A 19,005-nucleotide genomic window follows, 5' to 3' on the forward strand; every position below is an offset into this window, starting at 1 on the left:
TTCCCCCAAAATCCCCATTTTATCCCCCACATTTTCCCCATTTTTTCCCGAAAATCCCTTTTTTGCCCCGTTTTTTTCCCAAAATCCCCGTTTTACCCCCCCATTTCCCCGTTTTTCCCCCCAATCTCCCACCTGCTGTCCATCTTGCCGGGCCCGAAGCCGCCCCGGTCGCCGCCTCGGCCGCCCCTGAAGCCGCCGCGGTCGCCGCGGCCCCGGAACCCGCCCCGGTCAAAGCCCCCGCGGCCGCCGCGCCGCTCCTCGAACCCCCCGCCTGCAACAGGTACGATACAGGTGTGCACAGGTGTGATACAGGTGTGATACAGGTGTGCACAGGTGTGTCAGTGTGCCCCGGAACCCGCCCCGGTCAAAGCCCCCGCGGCCGCCGCGCCGCTCCTCGAACCCCCCGCCTGCAACAGGTACGATACAGGTGTGTACAGGTGTGCACAGGTGTGTACAGGTGTGATACAGGTGTGTACAGGTGTGCACAGGTGTGCACAGGTGTGTCAGTGTGCCCCGGAACCCGCCCCGGTCAAAGCCCCCGCGGCCGCCGCGCCGCTCCTCGAACCCCCCGCCTGCAACAGGTACGATACAGGTGTGATACAGGTGTGTAAAGGTGTGATACAGGTGTGTACAGGTGTGATACAGGTGTGTACAGGTGTGTAAAGGTGTGATACAGGTGTGCACAGGTGTGTCAGTGTGCCCCGGAACCCGCCCCGGTCAAAGCCCCCGCGGCCGCCGCGCCGCTCCTCGAACCCCCCGCCTGCAACAGGTACGATACAGGTGTGATACAGGTGTGTAAAGGTGTGATACAGGTGTGCACAGGTGTGTAAAGGTGTGATACAGGTGTGTACAGGTGTGCACAGGTGTGCACAGGTGTGTCAGTGTGTGCCCCGGAACCCGCCCCGGTCAAAGCCCCCGCGGCCGCTCCTCGAACCCCACACCTGCAACAGGTGTGATACAGGTGTGTACAGGTGTGATACAGGTGTGCACAGGTGTGCACAGGTGTGAACAGGTGTGCACAGGTGTGATACAGGTGTGATACAGGTGTGTACAGGTGTGCACAGGTGTGCACAGGTGTGATACAGGTGTGTACAGGTGTGCACAGGTGTGCACAGGTGTGCACAGGTGTGCACAGGTGTGATACAGGTGTGATACAGGTGTGATACAGGTGTGTACAGGTGTGCACAGGTGTGCACAGGTGTGTACAGGTGTGCACAGGTGTGTCAGTGTGTGCCCCGGAACCCGCCCCGGTCAAAGCCCCCGCGGCCGCTCCTCGAACCCCACACCTGCAACAGGTACAATACAGGTGTGTACAGGTGTGATACAGGTGTGTAAACGTGTGCACAGGTATGTAATGTGTGATACAGGTGTGTCAATGTGTGACACAGGTGTGTAAATGCGTGCATAGGTGTGTAAGTGTGTGTAAATGTGTGAACAGGGGTGTAAATGTGATACAGGTGTGTTAATGTGTGATACAGGTGTGTAAATGTGTGTACAGCTGTATAAAGGTGTGTAAAGGTGTGTAAATGCGTGTACAGGTGTGTAAATGTGTGTACAGGTGTGTAAATGTGTGATACAGGTGTGTCAATGTGTGACACAGGTGTGTAAATGCGTGCATAGGTGTGTAAGTGTGTGTAAATGTGTGCACAGGTGTGTAAATGTGTGAACAGGGGTGTAAATGTGATACAGGTGTGTTAATGTGTGATACAGGTGTGTAAATGTGTGTACAGCTGTATAAAGGTGTGTAAAGGTGTGTAAATGCGTGTACAGGTGTGTAAATGTGTGTACAGGTGTGTAAATGTGTGATACAGGTGTGTCAATGTGTGACACAGGCGTGTAAATGCGTGCATAGGTGTGTAAGTGTGTGTAAATGTGTGGACAGGTGTGTAAATGTGTGAACAGGGGTGTAAATGTGATACAGGTGTGTTAATGTGTGATACAGGTGTGTAAATGTGTGCACAGGTGTGTAAATGTGTGTACAGCTGTATAAAGGTGTGTAAAGGTGTGTAACATGTGTACAGGTGTGTAACGTGTGTACAGGTGTGTAAATGTGTGCACAGGTGTGTAAACGTGTGATACAGGTGTGTCAATGTGTGCACAGCTGTGTAAATGCATGCACAGGTGTGTAAATGTGTGTAAACCCGTGCACAGGTGTGTAAATGTGTGTAAATGTGTGTAAATGCGTGCACAGTTGTGTAAATGTGTGTAAATGCGTGTACAGGTGTGTAAATGCGTGCACAGGTGTGTAAGTGTGTGCACAGGTGTGTAAATGTGTGCACAGGTGTGCCAATGCGTGCCCAGGTGTGCCCAGGTGTGCCATCCTTACCCATGTGGTTTCCTCCTCCTCCTCCTCCTCCTCCTCCTCCTCCTCCTCCCCCGGGCTATTTTGGGTAGATTTGGGTGTGTTTAGGTGTATTTTGGGTGTATTTTGGGTGTGTTTGGGTGTATTTTGGGTGTGCCCAGGTGTGCCATCCTTACCCATGTGGTTTCCTCCTCCCCTGGGGTATTTTGGGTAGATTTGGGTGTATTTTGGATGTGTTTGGGTGTGCCCAGGTGTGCCCAGGTGTGCCATCCTTACCCATGTGGTTTCCTCCTCCTCCTCCTCCTCCTCCTCGGCCGCCCCCGGGCTATTTCGGGTGTATTTTGGGTGTATTTTGGGTGTGTTTGGGTGTATTTTGGGTGTGCCCAGGTGTGCCATCCTTACCCATGTGGTTTCCTCCTCCTCCTCCTCCTCCTCCTCGGCCGCCCCCGGGGTATTTTCCGGCCCCGCCCCCGCCCAGGTGAGGCCCCCCGGGCCCCCCCTCGGGTTTGGGCGCCTTGCACTGGTTGCACTCGTTCCGCCACGAGAAGTTCATGTTCTCGCACGCCCTGCGGTGACGTCACAAACGACGTCATCGGTGACGTCATCGGCGACGCCCGCGTGACGTCACAGACGCGGCACGCCCCGCCCCGGCCCCTCCCAGTTCTCCAAAGCCCCCCCTGTGTTCTCAGGCGCCCCGTGACATCACAGCGATGTCATCAGTGACGTCACCGTGCCATCAATTACGTCATAAGCATGGAGAGAACTCGCCCCATCCCAGTCCCTCCCAGTTTGATCCCAGTCCCTCCCAATCCCTCCCAGTCCATCCCAGTTCCTCCCAGTTCCTCCCAGTCCCTCCCAGTCCATCCCAGTCCCTCCCAGTCCCTCCCAGTCCATCCCAGTTTGATCCCAATCCCTCCCAGTCCCTCCCAGTCCATCCCAGTCCCTCCCAGTCCCTCCCAGTTTGATCCCAATCCCTCCCAGTCCATCCCAGTTCCTCCCAGTCCATCCCAGTCCCTCCCAGTTTGTCCCAGTATAACCAGTATAACCCTCCCAGTATAAGCCAGTATAACCCAGTATAACCCAGTCTCTCCCAGTATATCCCAGTATATCCCAGTGTGTCACTCACAGGTTGGGGCACTTCCAGTCTCCCACTCTCTGCTGGGCCCCTCCCAGTATAACCCAGTATAACCCAGTATAGCCCTTCCAGTATAACCCAGTATAACCCAGTATATCCCAGTATATCCCAGTATAACCCAGTATAGCCCTCCCAGTATAACCCAGTATAACCAGTATAACCCAGTATATCCCAGTATAACCCAGTATATCCCAGTATATCCCAGTATAACCCAGTATAGCCCTCCCAGTATAACCAGTATAACCCAGTATAACCAGTATAACCCAGTATATCCCAGTATATCCCAGTATATCCCAGTATAACCAGTATAACCCAGTATAACCAGTCTCTCCCAGTATAACCAGTATATCCCAGTATTCCCAGTACAACACTCACGGGTTGGGGCATTTCCAGTCCCCCGCTCTCTGCTGGGCCCCTCCCAGTATAACCCAGTATATCCCAGTATAACCCAGTATATCCCAGTATAACCCAGTATATCCCAGTATAACCCAGTATAGCCCTTCCAGTATATCCCAGTATAACCCAGTATAACCCAGTATATCCCAGTATAACCCAGTATATCCCAGTATAGCCCTTCCAGTATAACCCAGTATATCCCAGTATAACCAGTATAACCCAGTATATCCCAGTATAACCCAGTATAACCCAGTATAGCCCTCCCAGTATAGCCAGTCTCTCCCAGTATAACCAGTCTCTCCCAGTATAACCAGTATATCCCAGTATTCCCAGTACAACACTCACGGGTTGGGGCATTTCCAGTCCCCCGCTCTCTGCTGGGCCCCTCCCCCTCCCGCGAAGCCGCCGCGGCCGCCGGCGCCGCCGGAGCCGAACCCGGCCCGGCCCATGGGGCCTGGATGGGGGGGGGGGGACGGCGTCAAACGGGGAAACGGGAAACACGGGAAACACGGGGGGGAACGGGGGTCTGGGGGGAAACCGGGGATCTGGGGGGAAAATGGGGATTTTGGGACGGAAAGGGGAATTTTGGGGATTTTGGGACGGAAAGGGGAATTTTGGGGATTTTGGAAAGGAAAGGGGGATTTTGGGAAGGAAAGGGGAATTTTGGGAAGGAAAGGGGGATTTTGGGAAGGAAAGGGGGATTTTGGGGATTTTGGGAAGGAAAGGGGGATTTTGGGAAGGAAAGGGGGATTTTGGGATGGAAAGGGGAATTTTGGGGATTTTGGGAAGGAAAGGGGGATTTTGGGGTGACAAGGGGATTTTGGGAAGGGGGATTTTGGGGTACAACAAGGGGATTTTGGGATGGAAAGGGGAATTTTGGGGATTTTGGGATGGAAAGGGGGATTTTGGGAAGGACGGGGATTTTGGGGTGACAAGGGGGATTTTGGGAAGGAAAGGGGGATTTTGGGGTACAACACGGGGATTTTGGGAAGGACGGGGATTTTGGGGTGACAAGGAAGATTTTGTGAAGGAAAGGAGGATTTTGGGGTACAACACGGGGATTTTGGGATGGAAAGGGGGATTTTGGGAAGGAAAGGGGGATTTTGGGATGGAAAGGGGAATTTTGGGGATTTTGGGACGGAAAGGGGAATTTTGGGGATTTTGGGAAGGAAAGGGGGATTTTGGGACGGAAAGGGGAATTTTGGGAAGGGGGATTTTGGGGTACAACAAGGGGATTTTGGGAAGGAAAGGAGGATTTTGGGAAGGAAAGGTGGATTTTGGGGTACAACAAGGGGATTTTGGGATGGAAAGGGGAATTTTGGGGATTTTGGGATGGAAAGGGGGATTTTGGGGATTTTGGGATGGAAAGGGAGATTCTGTGAAGGAAAGGAGGATTTTGGGGTACAACACGGGGATTTTGGGAAGGAAAGGGGGATTTTGGGGTGACAAGGGGGATTTTGGGAAGGAAAGGGGGATTTTGGGGTGACAAGGGGATTTTGTGAAGGAAAGGAGGATTTTGGGGTACAACACGGGGATTTTGGGAAGGAAAGGGGGATTTTAGGAAAGAAAGGGGAATTTTGGGGTACAACAAGGGGATTTTGGGATGGAAAGGGGGATTTTGGGAAGGAAAGGGGAATTTTGGGAAGGGGGATTTTGGGGTACAATAAAGGGATTTTGGGAAGGAAAGGGGGATTTTGGGGTGACAAGGGGGATTTTGGGAAGGAAAGGGGGATTTTGGGAATTTTGGGAAGGACAGGGGGATTTTGGGGTACAACACGGGGATTTTGGGAAGGACAGGGGGATTTTGGGGTACAATAAAGGGATTTTGGGGGTTTTGGGGTGGAACCCGGGGGTCGGGCACTCACCGCCCCGGCCGCGGCCCCGGCCCCCGCCCCGGGTGAAGTCGGCGCGGCGAGTGGCGAACGAGACCTTGATGGGGTTACCCGAGAACTCCTTGCCTGGAAAGGGGAAAATGGGAAATACTGAGGGGAAAAATCGGAATTTCTACTGGGGAAAATGGGAATTTCTACTGGGGAAAATGGGAATTTACATTGGGGAAAAATGGGAATTATTGAGGGGAAAAATGGGAATTATTGAGGGGGAAATGGGAATTTCTATTGGGGAAAATGGGAATTTGTATTGGGGAAAAATGGGAATTATTGAGGGGAAAATGGGAATTTCTATTGGGGAAAATGGGAATTTCTATTGGGGAAAAATGGGAATTATTGAGGGGGAAATGGGAATTTATATTGGGGAAAATGGGAATTATTGAGGGGAAAATGGGAATTTATATTGGGGAAAAATGGGAATTCATACTGGGGAAAATGGGAATTTATACTGGGGAAAATGGGAATTTACATTGGGGAAAAATGGGAATTATTGAGGGGAAAAATGGGAATTTCTACTGGGGAAAATGGGAATTTGTATTGGGGAAAAATGGGAATTTATATTGGGGAAAAATGAGAACTTATATTGGGGAAAAATGGGAATTATTGAGGGGAAAAATGGGAATTTATATTGGGGGAAATGGGAATTATTGAGGGGAAAAATGGGAATTTATATTGGGGAAAAATGGGAATTTATATTGGGAAAAATGGAAATTTCTATTGGGGAAAATGGGAATTATTGAGGGGGAAATGGGAATTATTGAAAGGGAAAATGGGAATTTATATTGGGGAAAAAATGGGAATTATTGAGGGGGAAAATGGGAATTTATATTGGGGAAAAATCGGAATTAATATTGGGGAAAACTGGGGAAAGAAAAGGGAATTTATTGGGGAAAAATGGGAATTATTGAGGGGAAAAATGGGAATTTATACTGGGGGAAAATAGGAATTTATATTGGGGATAAATGGGAATTTATATTGGGGAAAATGGGAATTATTGAAAGGGAAAATGGGAATTATTCAAAGGGAAAAATGGGAATTTGTATTGGGGAAAAATGGGAATTTATATTGGGGGAAAATGGGAATTATTCAAAGGGAAAATGGGAATTATTGAGGGGGAAAATGAGAACTTATATTGGGGAAAAATGGGAATTATTGAGGGGAAAAATGGGAATTATTGAGGGGAAAAATGGGAATTTATATTGGGGGAAATGGGAATTATTGAGGGGAAAATGGGAATTTCTATTGGGGAAAATGGGAATTATTGAGGGGGAAAATGGGAATTTATACTGGGGAAAAATGGGAATTATTGAGGGGAAAATGGGAATTTATATTGGGGAAAATGGGAATTTATATTGGGGGAAATGGGAATTATTGAGGGGAAAATGGGAATTTATATTGGGGATATTTGGGATGGGGAATTTCAGGATTTTGGGAATTTCCTAATCATGATTTTTGGGGATTTCAGGATTTCAGGAATTTGGGAATTTGAGGAATTTGGCGGCTCTGACCATCAAACCAGTCGACGGCGGCCTTGGCCAAGGGCGGGTCGTTGAAGGACACGGTGACATTTGGGACGGGGAATTTCAGGATTTTGGGAATTTCAGGAGTTTGGGAACTTCAGGATTTCGGGAATTTCAGGATTTCAGGAATTTGGGGAATTTTGTGTTTCTGACCATCAAACCAGTCGATGGCGGCCTTGGCCGAGGGCGGGTCGTCGAAGGACACGGTGGCCTCGCCCTTGAGCTTGCCGGTCTCGCGGTCGGTGTAGAGATTGATCATGGGCTGGCCCGTCTTCTTGTTGGTCTGGGGACACACGGGGACACTGAGTGACCCTGAGTGACCCTGAGTGACCACTGAGTGACCCTGAGGGACACTGAGGGACACTGAGTGACCAACGAGTGACCCTGAGGGACACTGAGTGACCACTGAGTGACCCTGAGGGACACTGAGTGACCAACGAGTGACCCTGAGGGACACTGAGTGACCAACGAGTGACCCTGAGGGACACTGAGTGACCAACGAGTGACCCTGAGTGACCCTGAGTGACCCTGAGTGACCCTGAGTGACCCTGAGTGACCACTGAGTGACCCTGAGTGACCCTGAGTGACCACTGAGTGACCCTGAGGGACACTGAGTGACCCTGAGTGACCCTGAGTGACCCTGAGTGACCACTGAGTGACCCTGAGTGACCCTGAGTGACCCTGAGTGACCCTGAGTGACCACTGAGTGACCCTGAGGGACACTGAGTGACCCTGAGTGACCCTGAGTGACCCTGAGTGACCACTGAGTGACCCTGAGTGACCCTGAGTGACCACTGAGTGACCCTGAGGGACACTGAGTGACCACTGAGTGACCCTGAGTGACCCTGAGGGACACTGAGTGACCCTGAGTGACCACTGAGTGACCAACGAGTGACCCTGAGGGACACTGAGGGACACTGAGTGACCACTGAGTGACCCTGAGTGACCCTGAGTGACCCCTGAGTGACCACTGAGTGACCACTGAGTGACCCTGAGGGACACTGAGTGACCACTGAGTGACCCTGAGTGACCCCTGAGTGACCCCTGAGTGACCCTGAGTGACCACTGAGTGACCCCTGAGTGACCCCTGAGTGACCCCTGAGTGACCCTGAGGGACACTGAGTGACCCTGAGTGACACTGAGTGACCCTGAGTGACCCTGAGGGACACTGAGTGACCCTGAGTGACCCTGAGTGACCCTGAGTGACCACTGAGTGATCACAGTGACCCTGAGTGACACTGAGTGACCCTGAGTGACCCTGAGTGACCACTGAGTGACCACTGAGTGACCACTGCCCAGTGTGTGACTCGCCTACCCCAGCCATGTCCCTCCCCTGGCCCAGGTGTGTCCCAGGTGTGTCCCAGGTGTGTCCCCAGGTGTGTCCCCAGGTGTGTTTGGCTGTCCCCAGGTGTGTCCCCATCTCCCCAGGTGTGTTTGGCTGTCCCAGGTGTGTCCCCAGGTGTGTCCCCAGGTGTGTTTGGCTGTCCCCAGATGTGTTTGGCTGTCCCAGGTGTGTCCCCAGGTGTGTCCCCAGGTGTGTCCCCATCTCTCCAGGTGTGTTTGGCTGTCCCCAGGTGTGGCCTCAGGTGGATTTTAGGTGTCCCTCACCTGTCCCAGGTGGATTTGGGTGTATTTTGGGTGTCCCCAGGTGTATTTGGGTGTGTTTCGGGTATATCTCAGCTGTATTTTCGGGTGTGTTTCGAGTGTGATTCGGGTGTAGCTCAGGTGTGTCATGGGTGTATTTTGGGTGTGATTTGGGTGTACTTTCGGATGTGTTTTGGGTGTATTTTGGGTGTGTTTCGGGTGTATCTCAGCTGTATTTTCGGGTGTGTTTCGGGTGTGTCTCGGGTGTATTTTGGGTGTATCTCAGCTGTATTTTGGGTGTGTTTTGGGTGTATCTCAGCTGTATTTTGGGTGTGTTTCAGGTGTAATTTTGGGTGTGTTTCAGGTGTATTTTGGGTGTATTTTCGGGTGTGTCTCAGGTGTGTTTTAGGTGTATCTCAGGTGTAATTTTGGGTGTGTTTTAGGTGTATTTTCGGGTGTATTTTCGGGTGTGTCTCGGGTGTATTTTGGGTGTATCTCAGGTGTATTTTGGGTGTGTTTCGGGTGTATTTTGGGTGTGTTTCGGGTGTATCTCAGCTGTATTTTCAGGTGTGTCTCAGGTGTGTTTTAGGTGTATCTCAGGTGTAATTTTGGGTGTGTTTTAGGTGTATTTTCGGGTGTGTCTCGGGTGTATTTTGGGTGTATCTCAGGTGTATTTTGGGTGTGTTTCGGGTGTATCTCAGCTGTATTTTCGGGTGTGTTTCAGGTGTATTTTGGGTGTGTTTCAGCTGTATTTTCGGGTGTGTCTCAGGTGTGTTTTAGGTGTATCTCAGGTGTAATTTTGGGTGTGTTTTAGGTGTATTTTCGGGTGTATTTTCGGGTGTGTCTCGGGTGTATTTTGGGTGTATCTCAGGTGTATTTTGGGTGTGTTTCGGGTGTATTTTGGGTGTGTTTCGGGTGTATCTCAGCTGTATTTTCAGGTGTGTCTCAGGTGTGTTTTAGGTGTATCTCAGGTGTAATTTTGGGTGTGTTTTAGGTGTATTTTCGGGTGTATTTTCGGGTGTGTCTCGGGTGTATTTTGGGTGTATCTCAGGTGTATTTTGGGTGTGTTTCGGGTGTATTTCAGGTGTATCTCAGCTGTATTTTCGGGTGTGTCTTGGTGTATTTCAGGTGTATTTTGGGTGTACTTTCGGGTGTGTTTCAGGTGTGTCTCGGGTGTACTTTCGGGTGTATTTCGGGTGTGATTCGGGCGTTCTCACCTTGATGATCCCGATCTGTTTGAAGTAATCGGCCACGGACTCGATGGTGACGTTCTCGCCCAGCCCCTGCACGAAGATCGTGTTGTTGTCCGAGTTGTCCTGCTCGCCTGAAATTAATCAATTAATTAGCGTTAATTAGCATTCATTACTGAGAAGCACTAATTACCCCTCATTAACCCTGCCCCAAAGTCCCTCCCCCACAGTAAAATCCTGTTGCTGTCCTTGCTCACCTACAATTAATTATTTTGTTCTAATTAGCATTAATTAACATTAAACACTGATGATAAATGCTAATTAACCCTCATTAACCCCAGCCCAGGGCTCAAAATTGGCCCCCAATGCTCCGCCCCCACACTAATAATCCCCTAGAGATCATTAATTAACTAATACTAACGCGCGTTAATTACTGTTAATCACTGCTAATTAACCATCGTTACCTCTGTCCTCAAGTTTAAAAAGGCCCCAAAGGCCCCTTGTACGCACCTTATTAATTAACACTAATTAATCCCTTTAACTCAATTAATTCCAACCCGAACCCTTATTTCTCTTCATTATTACTAATTAACTCCGAAACAAATCCCAATAATTACCCCACTAACTAACCCCACCACCAATTACCCACTTTATTCATCCTAATTACCTCTAATTATCCAATCAATTATTCCCACCACCAATTACCCACTTTATTCCTCCTAATTACCTCTAATTATCCAATCAATTATTCCCAACCGAATCTTTTACTCAGCCTGTTAATTACCACTAATGCATCTCTTCATTTTGATTAATCAACATGAATCCCAACCCAATCCCTTATTTATGATCGCTAATTAACTGCCGTTAATTACCCCTATCCCCCCCACAATCAGCATTTATCAACGCCCAATAAACCCCGTTAATTACCACGCTAATTACTTCAACACCAGCCATTCTTTCCCATTAATTACCCCTAATTAACCAATTACCTGGGTCATGTCTGGGCCCCTGGTCCCGGGGTCCTTTTGGGGCCACACATGAAAAAGAAAAACAAATTATGCAAATTAGGAGGGCTTCAGGGGGCGTGGCCAACCCAAACCCCGCCCCCCTTTCCCTTGGCCCCGCCCCCTTCCGCCCCTCCCAGGCCCCATTTTGGGGGCAAAATCCCCAAATTTGGCACCGAAATTTTCCTTTTTCCACCTGAAATTCAAATTCTGGAACCTTCTCCCCAAAAAGGCTCCGGTTTCTCCTTTTTTCTTCTTTTTCTCCATTTTTGTTCTTTTCTCCCCATTTTCGCTCCGTTTTTCCTTCTGGAAAATTTTTTGCTTTTTTTCTGCGTTTTCCCTTTTTTCACTCCAGTTTTCCTCATGTTCCTCAATTCTTTTCCTACTTTTCCGATATTTTCCTTTGTGTTTCTTCATTTTCCCCTCACTTTTTTCCACTTTTTTTCCTCCATTTTCCTCTCAATTTTACTTAATTTCACTCTGATTTTTTTCCATCATATTTCCTTTTTTTTCCCTTATTTTTGCCCCATTTTTTTCCCTCATTTTCTCCATTTTTTCCTCATTTTTTCCCCTTGTTTGTCTCCGTTTCTCCCTCTATTCCCCCTTCATTTTCCACTTATTTTCCCCTCATTTTTCTCCATTTCCCCCTCATTTTTTCCACTTTTTCACCACCAAAAATTCACTTTTTTTTTTTCCCTTTGGTTTTGGGTCCACTGCAGCTCCAACCTCACCCCGATTTTGGGGCAATTTCCACCTTTTTTATTTAATATTAATTTTTTTTTTCCACCAAAAAAAAACCTTTAAGGTCACCGGCGCTTCCACCAAAAACCTCCTGAAATTTTGGGTTTTTCCGCAAAAACCTCCTGAAATTTGGGGTTTTTTCCCCCAAAAACCTCCTGAAATTTGGGGTTTTTTCCCCCAAAAAACCTCCTGAAATTGGGGTTTTTTCCCCCAAAAACCTCCTGAAATTGGGGTTTTTTCCCCAAAAACCCTCCTGAAATTGGGGGTTTTCCCCCCAAAAACCTCCTGAAATTTGGGGTTTTCCCCCAAAAACCTCCTGAAATTTGGGTTTTTTTCCCCAAAAACCCTCCTGAAATTGGGGGTTTTTCCCCCAAAAAACCTCCTGAAATTTGGGGTTTTTCCTCCAAAAAACCTCCTGAAATTTGGGGTTTTCCCCCAAAAACCCTCCTGAAATTTGGGGTTTTTCCCCCAAAACCACCAAACCACCATTTTTTCCACACATGCATCATTTTGACCAAAAATCACCTTTTTTTGCCCCAATCCCACCCTTGAAAATTCACCATTTTTCACCTCATTTTTCCACCATTTTCACCACAAAACCGCAATTTTTGGATCATTTCCATCACCTAAATTCCATTTTTTGGGGGGGTTTTCCCCCACCCAGGAAAAATGGGGGGAAAATCCATTTGTGAACTTTTCTGCCTTTTTTTTGGGGTCGAAACCTCGAATTTTGGGACTTACCACCGAATTTATTGAAGCCACCACGCTCACCACCGCTGAGGAGATAAATTAGAAGATAATCAGGAATTTTGGAAGCCCTGCCTCAAAACCGGGGACGTGGAAAAAAATCAACAACACCGGGACAAAAATCTCCATTTTGGGGCTTTTTTTTCGGCAATTTTGGAGCTTTTTTGGAGCCATTTTGGGCATTTTTTTGGCCAATTTTGGAGCTTTTTTGGAGCCATTTTGGGCATTGTTTTGGCCAATTTTGGAGCTTTTCTTTGCTTTTTTTTTTTTTTTTTTTTTAATTTTTTGCAGAGAATTTTTCAGCTTTTCTGGGACAGTTTTTGGTATTTTTTGGGCTTTTTTTGAAAATTTTTTTGGCACTCTTTGGGCAATTTTTGTGCAATTTCTGGGCGTTTTTGTGCAAATTTTGAACATTTTACTGGCAATTTTCAGGCATTTTTTTGGGCAGTTTTCAGCTATTTTTTTGGCTTTTTAGGACAGTTCTGGAGCTTTTTTACAGGACATTGTTTGGGTATTTCTGGGACATTTAATGGTCAATTTTTGGCATTTTTTGGGCAATTTTGGGGCAATTTCTGAGGTTTTTTGGCAGTTTTTCAGCAATTTTTGAAGATTTTTTTCAGCCATTCTTTCAGATTTTTGTTTTTTTGTGGCATTTTTTGAGCTTTTCTTTTGCCTTTTTTGGCATTTTTTGAGCTTTTTAATGGCAATTTCTGGGTGTCTTTTTTGGGCAATTTTTGACCTTTTTTAAGGCAATTTTTGGGTATTTTTTGGCCTTTTTTTTGCATTTTTTGAGCTTTTTCAGGGGCATTCTGGGGACTTTTATTTTGCTCTTTTGGGCAAGTTTTGGCCTTTTTTGGGCCATTTTTTAGTCAATTTTTGGGCTTTTTTTTTGCTTTTTTAAGCATTTTTTGGGCCTTTTTCAGGCCAATTTTTGGGTACATTTTTGGTGTTTTTGTGACATTTCTTGGCCACTTTTTGGTCTTTTTCTCCAGCAATTTTTGGGCAATTTTTGCACTTTTTTGGCCCTTTTCCGACGCAATTTTCAGCTTATTTCGAGCACCTTTTGGCAAATTTTTGGGCTTTTTTTTTTTTGGGTTTCTTCGCATTTTTTTTTTGCAGTTTTTTCCTCGCCGCCGACGTTTTTTCCTCCTGGCCGCAGCAGGGTTGGGATTGAGCCCAAAATTGGGGGAAAACCAAAAATCCCCAAAAACTCGGATTTTTTCCCATTTTCCCCCCTCCTGGATCTCCCCCTCCTCCTGAGCCTTTTGCAGCGACTCCAAATTGGATTTTTTTGCCTTTTTTTTTCCTTTTTTTTTATTTTTTTGCCTTTTTTTTTGTGTTTTTTTTTCTTTTTTTTTTTTTTTTGCCTTTTTTTTTGTGTTTTTTTTCCTTTTTTTTTTTTTTTTTTTTTTTTTGCCCTTTTCTGCCTTTTTTGAACCCAAAACAGCGGCGGATTTTGAGTTTTCGCTGCTTTTTTTTCACACCTGCAGCACACAAAAGGCAGAGTTGGTAAAACACGTTTGGAACAACAAAATCCCCCCAAACAGCCCCAAAATACTCACCTGGACGCACCCAAAAATTCCTTTTCTCACCCAAAAACCGGGCCAAAAACACCCCACAAACTCAACTTCTTTTGCCATTTTTTCCACTTTTTAAACCACATTTTAACTCTTTTTCTCACTTTTCAAAGCAATTTTCCCCGTAGTTTTTGCGTTTTCCACCATTTTTAAAAGCCCTTTTTTTGCATTTTTTCACCATTGCTTCACCCTTTTTTCACAAGTTTCCCCTTTTTTATTTCGTTTTTAACCAATTTTTGCGTCTTTTTTTTTTTTTTTGCATTTTTCTAACCACTTTTTACCCTTTTTTTGGGGTTTTTTTCTGCATTTCTTAACACATTTTTCTGTGCATTTTTGGAAGCATTTTTCTCTTTTTATTTACCATTTTTCCTTCTATCAATTTTCCAAACCATTTTCCCCCTTTGCTATTTCCCCTTTTTTTCTTTTTGTTTTTTAATTTTTAACCAATTTTCCAGCTTTTTTTCTAAATTTTCAACTCTTTTTTACCTTTTTTCTTGCCTTTTTTACCATTGTCCCTCTTTCTTTCCATTTTTAAACTTCAACCATTTCACTTTAACCCATTTCCCCCCTATTTTTCCTTATTTTCCAACCATTTTTCCCTTTGTCTTCCATTTCTTAAACAATTTTTACCTTTTTTTCCACTTTTACCCTTTGCCATTTTCCCCCTTTTCTCACATTTTCAAACCACTTCTTCCTTTTTATTTCATTTTTAACTTTTGCCACATTTTTCAGCATTTTAACCCAAATTTTCTCATTTTCCAACCTATTTTTTTTTCCATTTCTTCCATTTTTTTTCCCTTTTTTTTTTGCATTTCTTTTCCCCCTTTTTTGAATTTTTCTTGGGTTTTTCCTTTTCTGCCATTTACCATTTTTTCCTCAATTTTTTACCATTTTTTTCCTCAATTTTTACCATTTTTTCCACCTTTTTTTAGCATTTTCCCCTTTTTTTGTATATTTACCATTCCTTTTTGTCCTTTTCACCATTTTTAACCATTTTTTGCTATTTTTAACCACTCAACACCAATGTTTTTACCATCTTTTCCCTCCTTTTTCACCGTATTTCTTTATTTTTTACCACTTTCAAGCAGTTTTCCAATTCTTTTTCATCGCTTTGAACCATTTCTTCTCTTTCTTATTTGCTATTTTCCACCTTTTTTTTGTGTTTTTACCCTTTTTTTTTTGCTTTTTTCACCATTTTTCACCATTTCCAAGCACCGGGACACCAAAATTTCCTCTCCAGGGACCCCAAACCTTTCAAATCCAGTGGATTTTCCCTCTAAATCCACTTTTTGCACCATTTTTGCACCATTTTTCTCTGCAGTGACCTCAAAACACACCAGTTGTTTTTTCCATATTTCACCTTTTTTTCGCCCTTTTTTTCCCCTAAATTCCCCCATTTCCCTTTTACTAATTTCCCTGTTTTTTCCTTTTTTTTTTTTTTCCCTTAATTCCACCTTTTTATCACATTTTTCTTTCCAAATTCCACCTTTTCCCTTCAGGGTTTTTCCCAGATTTTCCTCCACTTTGCACTTTTTCCTTTAACGTTTTTTCCTTCATTTTTACCCCAAATTCCACATTTTTCCCAATTTTTCCCCATTTCTTCTCCATTTCTCTCCCATTTTTCCCCATTTCTCCTCCATTTTTTCCCATTTTCTCCCCATTTCTTCTCCATTTCTCTCCCATTTTTTCCCCATTTTTTCCCAATTTTTCCCCCACTTTCTCCCCATTTCTCCTCCACTTCTTCCCCCTCCCACCCCCATTTTTGGGTTGAATTCCTGCTGTTCTGGGTTGAATTCCTGCCCATTTTGGGTTGAACTCCTGCCCCCATTTTTGGGTTGAATTCCTGCTGTTCTGGGTTGAATTCCCGCCCATTTCGGGTTGAATTCCTGCCCTTTTGGGCTGAATTCCTGCCCCCATTTTTGGGTTGAATTCCTGCCCGTTCTGGGCTGAACTCCTGCCTGTTCTGGGCTGAATTCCTGCCCATTTTGGGCTGAATCCCTGCCCATTTCGGGCTGAATTCCTGCCCTCATTTTGGGCTGAATTCCTGCCTGTTCTGGCCTGAATCCCTGCCATTTTGGGCTGAATTCCTGCCCCCATTTTTGGGTTGAACTCCTGCCTGTTCTGGGCTGAATTCCTGCCCGTTTTGGGCTGAATTCCTGCTGTTTTGGGCTGAATCCCTGCCCATTTTGGGCTGAATTCCTGCTGTTTTGGGTTGAATTCCTGCCTGTTCTGGTTTGAATCCCTGCCCGTTCTGGGCTGAATCCTTGCCATTTTGGGCTGAATCCCTGCCCATTTTGGGCTGAATCCCTGCCCCCATTTTTGGGTTGAATTCCTGCCCGTTCTGGGCTGAACTCCTGCCTGTTCTGGCCTGAATCCCTGCCCGTTTTGGGTTGCATTCCTGCAGTTTTGGGCTGAATCCCTGCCCATTTCGGGCTGAATTCCTGCCCTCATTTTGGGCTGAATTCCTGCCTGTTCTGGGCTGAATCCCTGCCCATTTTGGGCTGAATTCCTGCTGTTTTGGGTTGAATTCCTGCCTGTTCTGGTTTGAATCCCTGCCATTTTGGGCTGAATCCCTGCCCATTTTGGGCTGGATCCCTGCCATTTTGGGTTGGATCCCTGCCCATTTTGGGTTGGATCCCTGCCATTTTGGGCTGAATCCCTGCCATTTTGGGCTGAATCCCTGCCCATTTTGGGCTGGATCCCTGCCCATTTTGGGCTGAATCCCTGCCCATTTTGGGCTGGATCCCTGCCCATTTTGGGCTGGATCCCTGCCCATTTTGGGCTGAATCCCTGCCCATTTTGGGCTGAATCCCTGCCCATTTTGGGTTGGATCCCTGCCATTTTGGGCTGAATCCCTGCCCATTTTGGGCTGGATCCCTGCCATTTTGGGCTGAATCCCTGCCCTTTTGGTTGCCCTGCCGCCCCCCGGGCTCACTCACCCCACGGAGCCTCCCCGGCCGCCGCGGTTGCCGCGGTTCCCGCGCTCGAAGCCGCCGCGGTTGGAGCCGAAGGCGCCGCGGCCGCGGCTGCGCTCGGGGGGGGCCTGGGAGCCGTAACCGCCCCCCCCGGGGGGGTCCTGGTACCCCCCCGAGCTCAGCGAGCCCCCGTCCTGCCCGTAGCTGTTGGCTGCAAAGGGGAAAAAAGGGAAAAATTAGGGAAAATTGGGAAAAAAACGGGAATTTCGGCAAAAATCGCGAGGTTTCGGACCCAAACGTGGCCCCAAATCCAGGGGGATTCTGCCCCAAATCAGCCCCAGCAGGGTCCTGGTACCCCCCGAGCTCAGCGAGCCCCAGTCCTGCCCAGAGCTGTTGGCTGGAAATGGGAGAAAAGGGAAAAATTAGGGAAAATTGGGAAAAAATGGGAATTTCGGCAAAAATCGCAAAGTTTTGGACCCAAACGTGGCCCCAAATCTGAGCAGATTCTGCCCCAAATCAGCCCCAGCAGGGTCCTGGTACCCCCCGAGCTCAGCGAGCCCCAGTCCTGCCCAGAGCTGTTGGCTGGAAATGAGGAGAAAATGGAAAAATTAGGGAAAACTCAAAAAAAATGGGAATTTTGGGAAAAATTGGGCATTTTTGGAGCCAAATGTGGCCCCAAATCCAGGGGGTTCTGCCCCAAATCTGCCCCAGGAGGGTCCTGGTACCCCCCGAGCTCAGCGAGCCCCCGTCCTGCCCAGAGCTGTTGGCTAAAAATGGGAGAAAAAAGAAAAATTAGGGAAAGTTCCAAAAAAAATAGGAATTTGGGGGAAAATCGGGAAAAAATTGGCACTTTCAGGCCCAAACGCGGCCCCAAATCCGGGCAGATTCTGCCCCAAACCAACCCCAAATCTGCCCCAAACGCTCGTCCTGCCCGGAGCTGTTGGCTGGAAATGAGGAGAAAATGGAAAAATTAGGGAAAATTTTTAAAAAATTGGAATTTTGGGAAAAATTGGGCATTTTTGGAGCCAAACGTGGCCCCAAATCCAGGGGGTTCTGCCCCAAATTCCCCGTCCTGCCCGGAGCTGTTGGCTGGAATTGAGAGAGAACACGGGGATTGGAGAAAATCAGGAAAAATTGGGAATTTTGGGGAAAAATCAGGGGAAAAATGAGGAGAAAATTGGGGGGAAAATCAGTGGAAATTTGGGGAAAAATCAGGGAAAAAATCCAGGAAAATCTGGGGGAAAATCTGGAGAAATCTGGCGGGAAAATCAGAGAAAACTGGGTGAAATTTGGGGGAAAATGTCACTCAAATCCCCCCAAAATTCCCCAATTTCAGCCCCGATTCTGCACAAAATCCCCAAATTTCAGCCCAAAATTCCCAAATTTTTTTTGGAATTCCACTCACATCCCAGATGTGATTCGGGTGGGGTTGTAGAACGACTGTTCCCACCCCAAATCCCTCAATTCCACCCCAAATTCCCCAAATTTGAGCTGATTTTAGTCCCCATTTCACACAAAACGCTCCCGATTTTGCCCAAAATCCCCAAATTTCAACCCAAAATTCCCAAATTTTTTCAGGAACGTCACTCACAGCCCCCAGAGCTGTACTGGCCCTGCTGGCTGTAGCTGGGGGCGTTGTAGCACGACTGTTCCCACCCCAAATCCCTCAATTCCACCCCAAATCCCCCCAAAATCCCCCAAATTTCAGCCGATTTCAGCCCCGATTTTGCCCAAAATCCCCAAATTTCAGCCCAAAATTCCCAAATTTTTTCAGGAATTCCACTCACAGCCCCCAGAGCTGTACTGGCCGTGCTGGCTGTAGCTGGGGGGGTCGTAGGACGACTGTTCCACCCAAAATCCCCCCAAAATCCCCAAATTTCAGCCGATTTCAGCCCCGATTTTGCCCAAAATCCCCAAATTTCAGCCTAAAATTCCCAAATTTTTTTTGGAATTCCACTCACATCCCCCAGAGCTGTACTGGCCCTGCTGGCTGTAGCTGGGGGCG

General features: G+C 47.0%; 1 protein-coding gene across 1 annotated transcript in view; it reads right to left on the bottom strand.

Annotated features, from left to right (window-relative positions):
• Window positions 1-19,005, bottom strand: part of FUS (FUS RNA binding protein) — a 28,525-nt gene that overhangs the window by 1,469 nt on the left and 8,051 nt on the right. The window contains exons 6-14 of the mRNA XM_058823081.1: window positions 17,025-17,211; window positions 12,503-12,537; window positions 11,006-11,038; window positions 10,044-10,150; window positions 7,396-7,525; window positions 5,699-5,791; window positions 4,179-4,287; window positions 2,696-2,868; window positions 133-271 (exon numbers count right to left, since the gene is read on the bottom strand). Of these exons, the coding sequence (XP_058679064.1) occupies window positions 133-271; window positions 2,696-2,868; window positions 4,179-4,287; window positions 5,699-5,791; window positions 7,396-7,525; window positions 10,044-10,150; window positions 11,006-11,038; window positions 12,503-12,537; window positions 17,025-17,211 (1,006 nt within the window). The remainder of the gene's footprint in view (window positions 1-132; window positions 272-2,695; window positions 2,869-4,178; window positions 4,288-5,698; window positions 5,792-7,395; window positions 7,526-10,043; window positions 10,151-11,005; window positions 11,039-12,502; window positions 12,538-17,024; window positions 17,212-19,005) is intronic.

This window comes from Ammospiza caudacuta, chromosome 37 (assembly GCF_027887145.1).
Source record: "Ammospiza caudacuta isolate bAmmCau1 chromosome 37, bAmmCau1.pri, whole genome shotgun sequence".
In the NCBI taxonomy this organism is placed as follows: Eukaryota; Metazoa; Chordata; class Aves; order Passeriformes; family Passerellidae; genus Ammospiza; species Ammospiza caudacuta.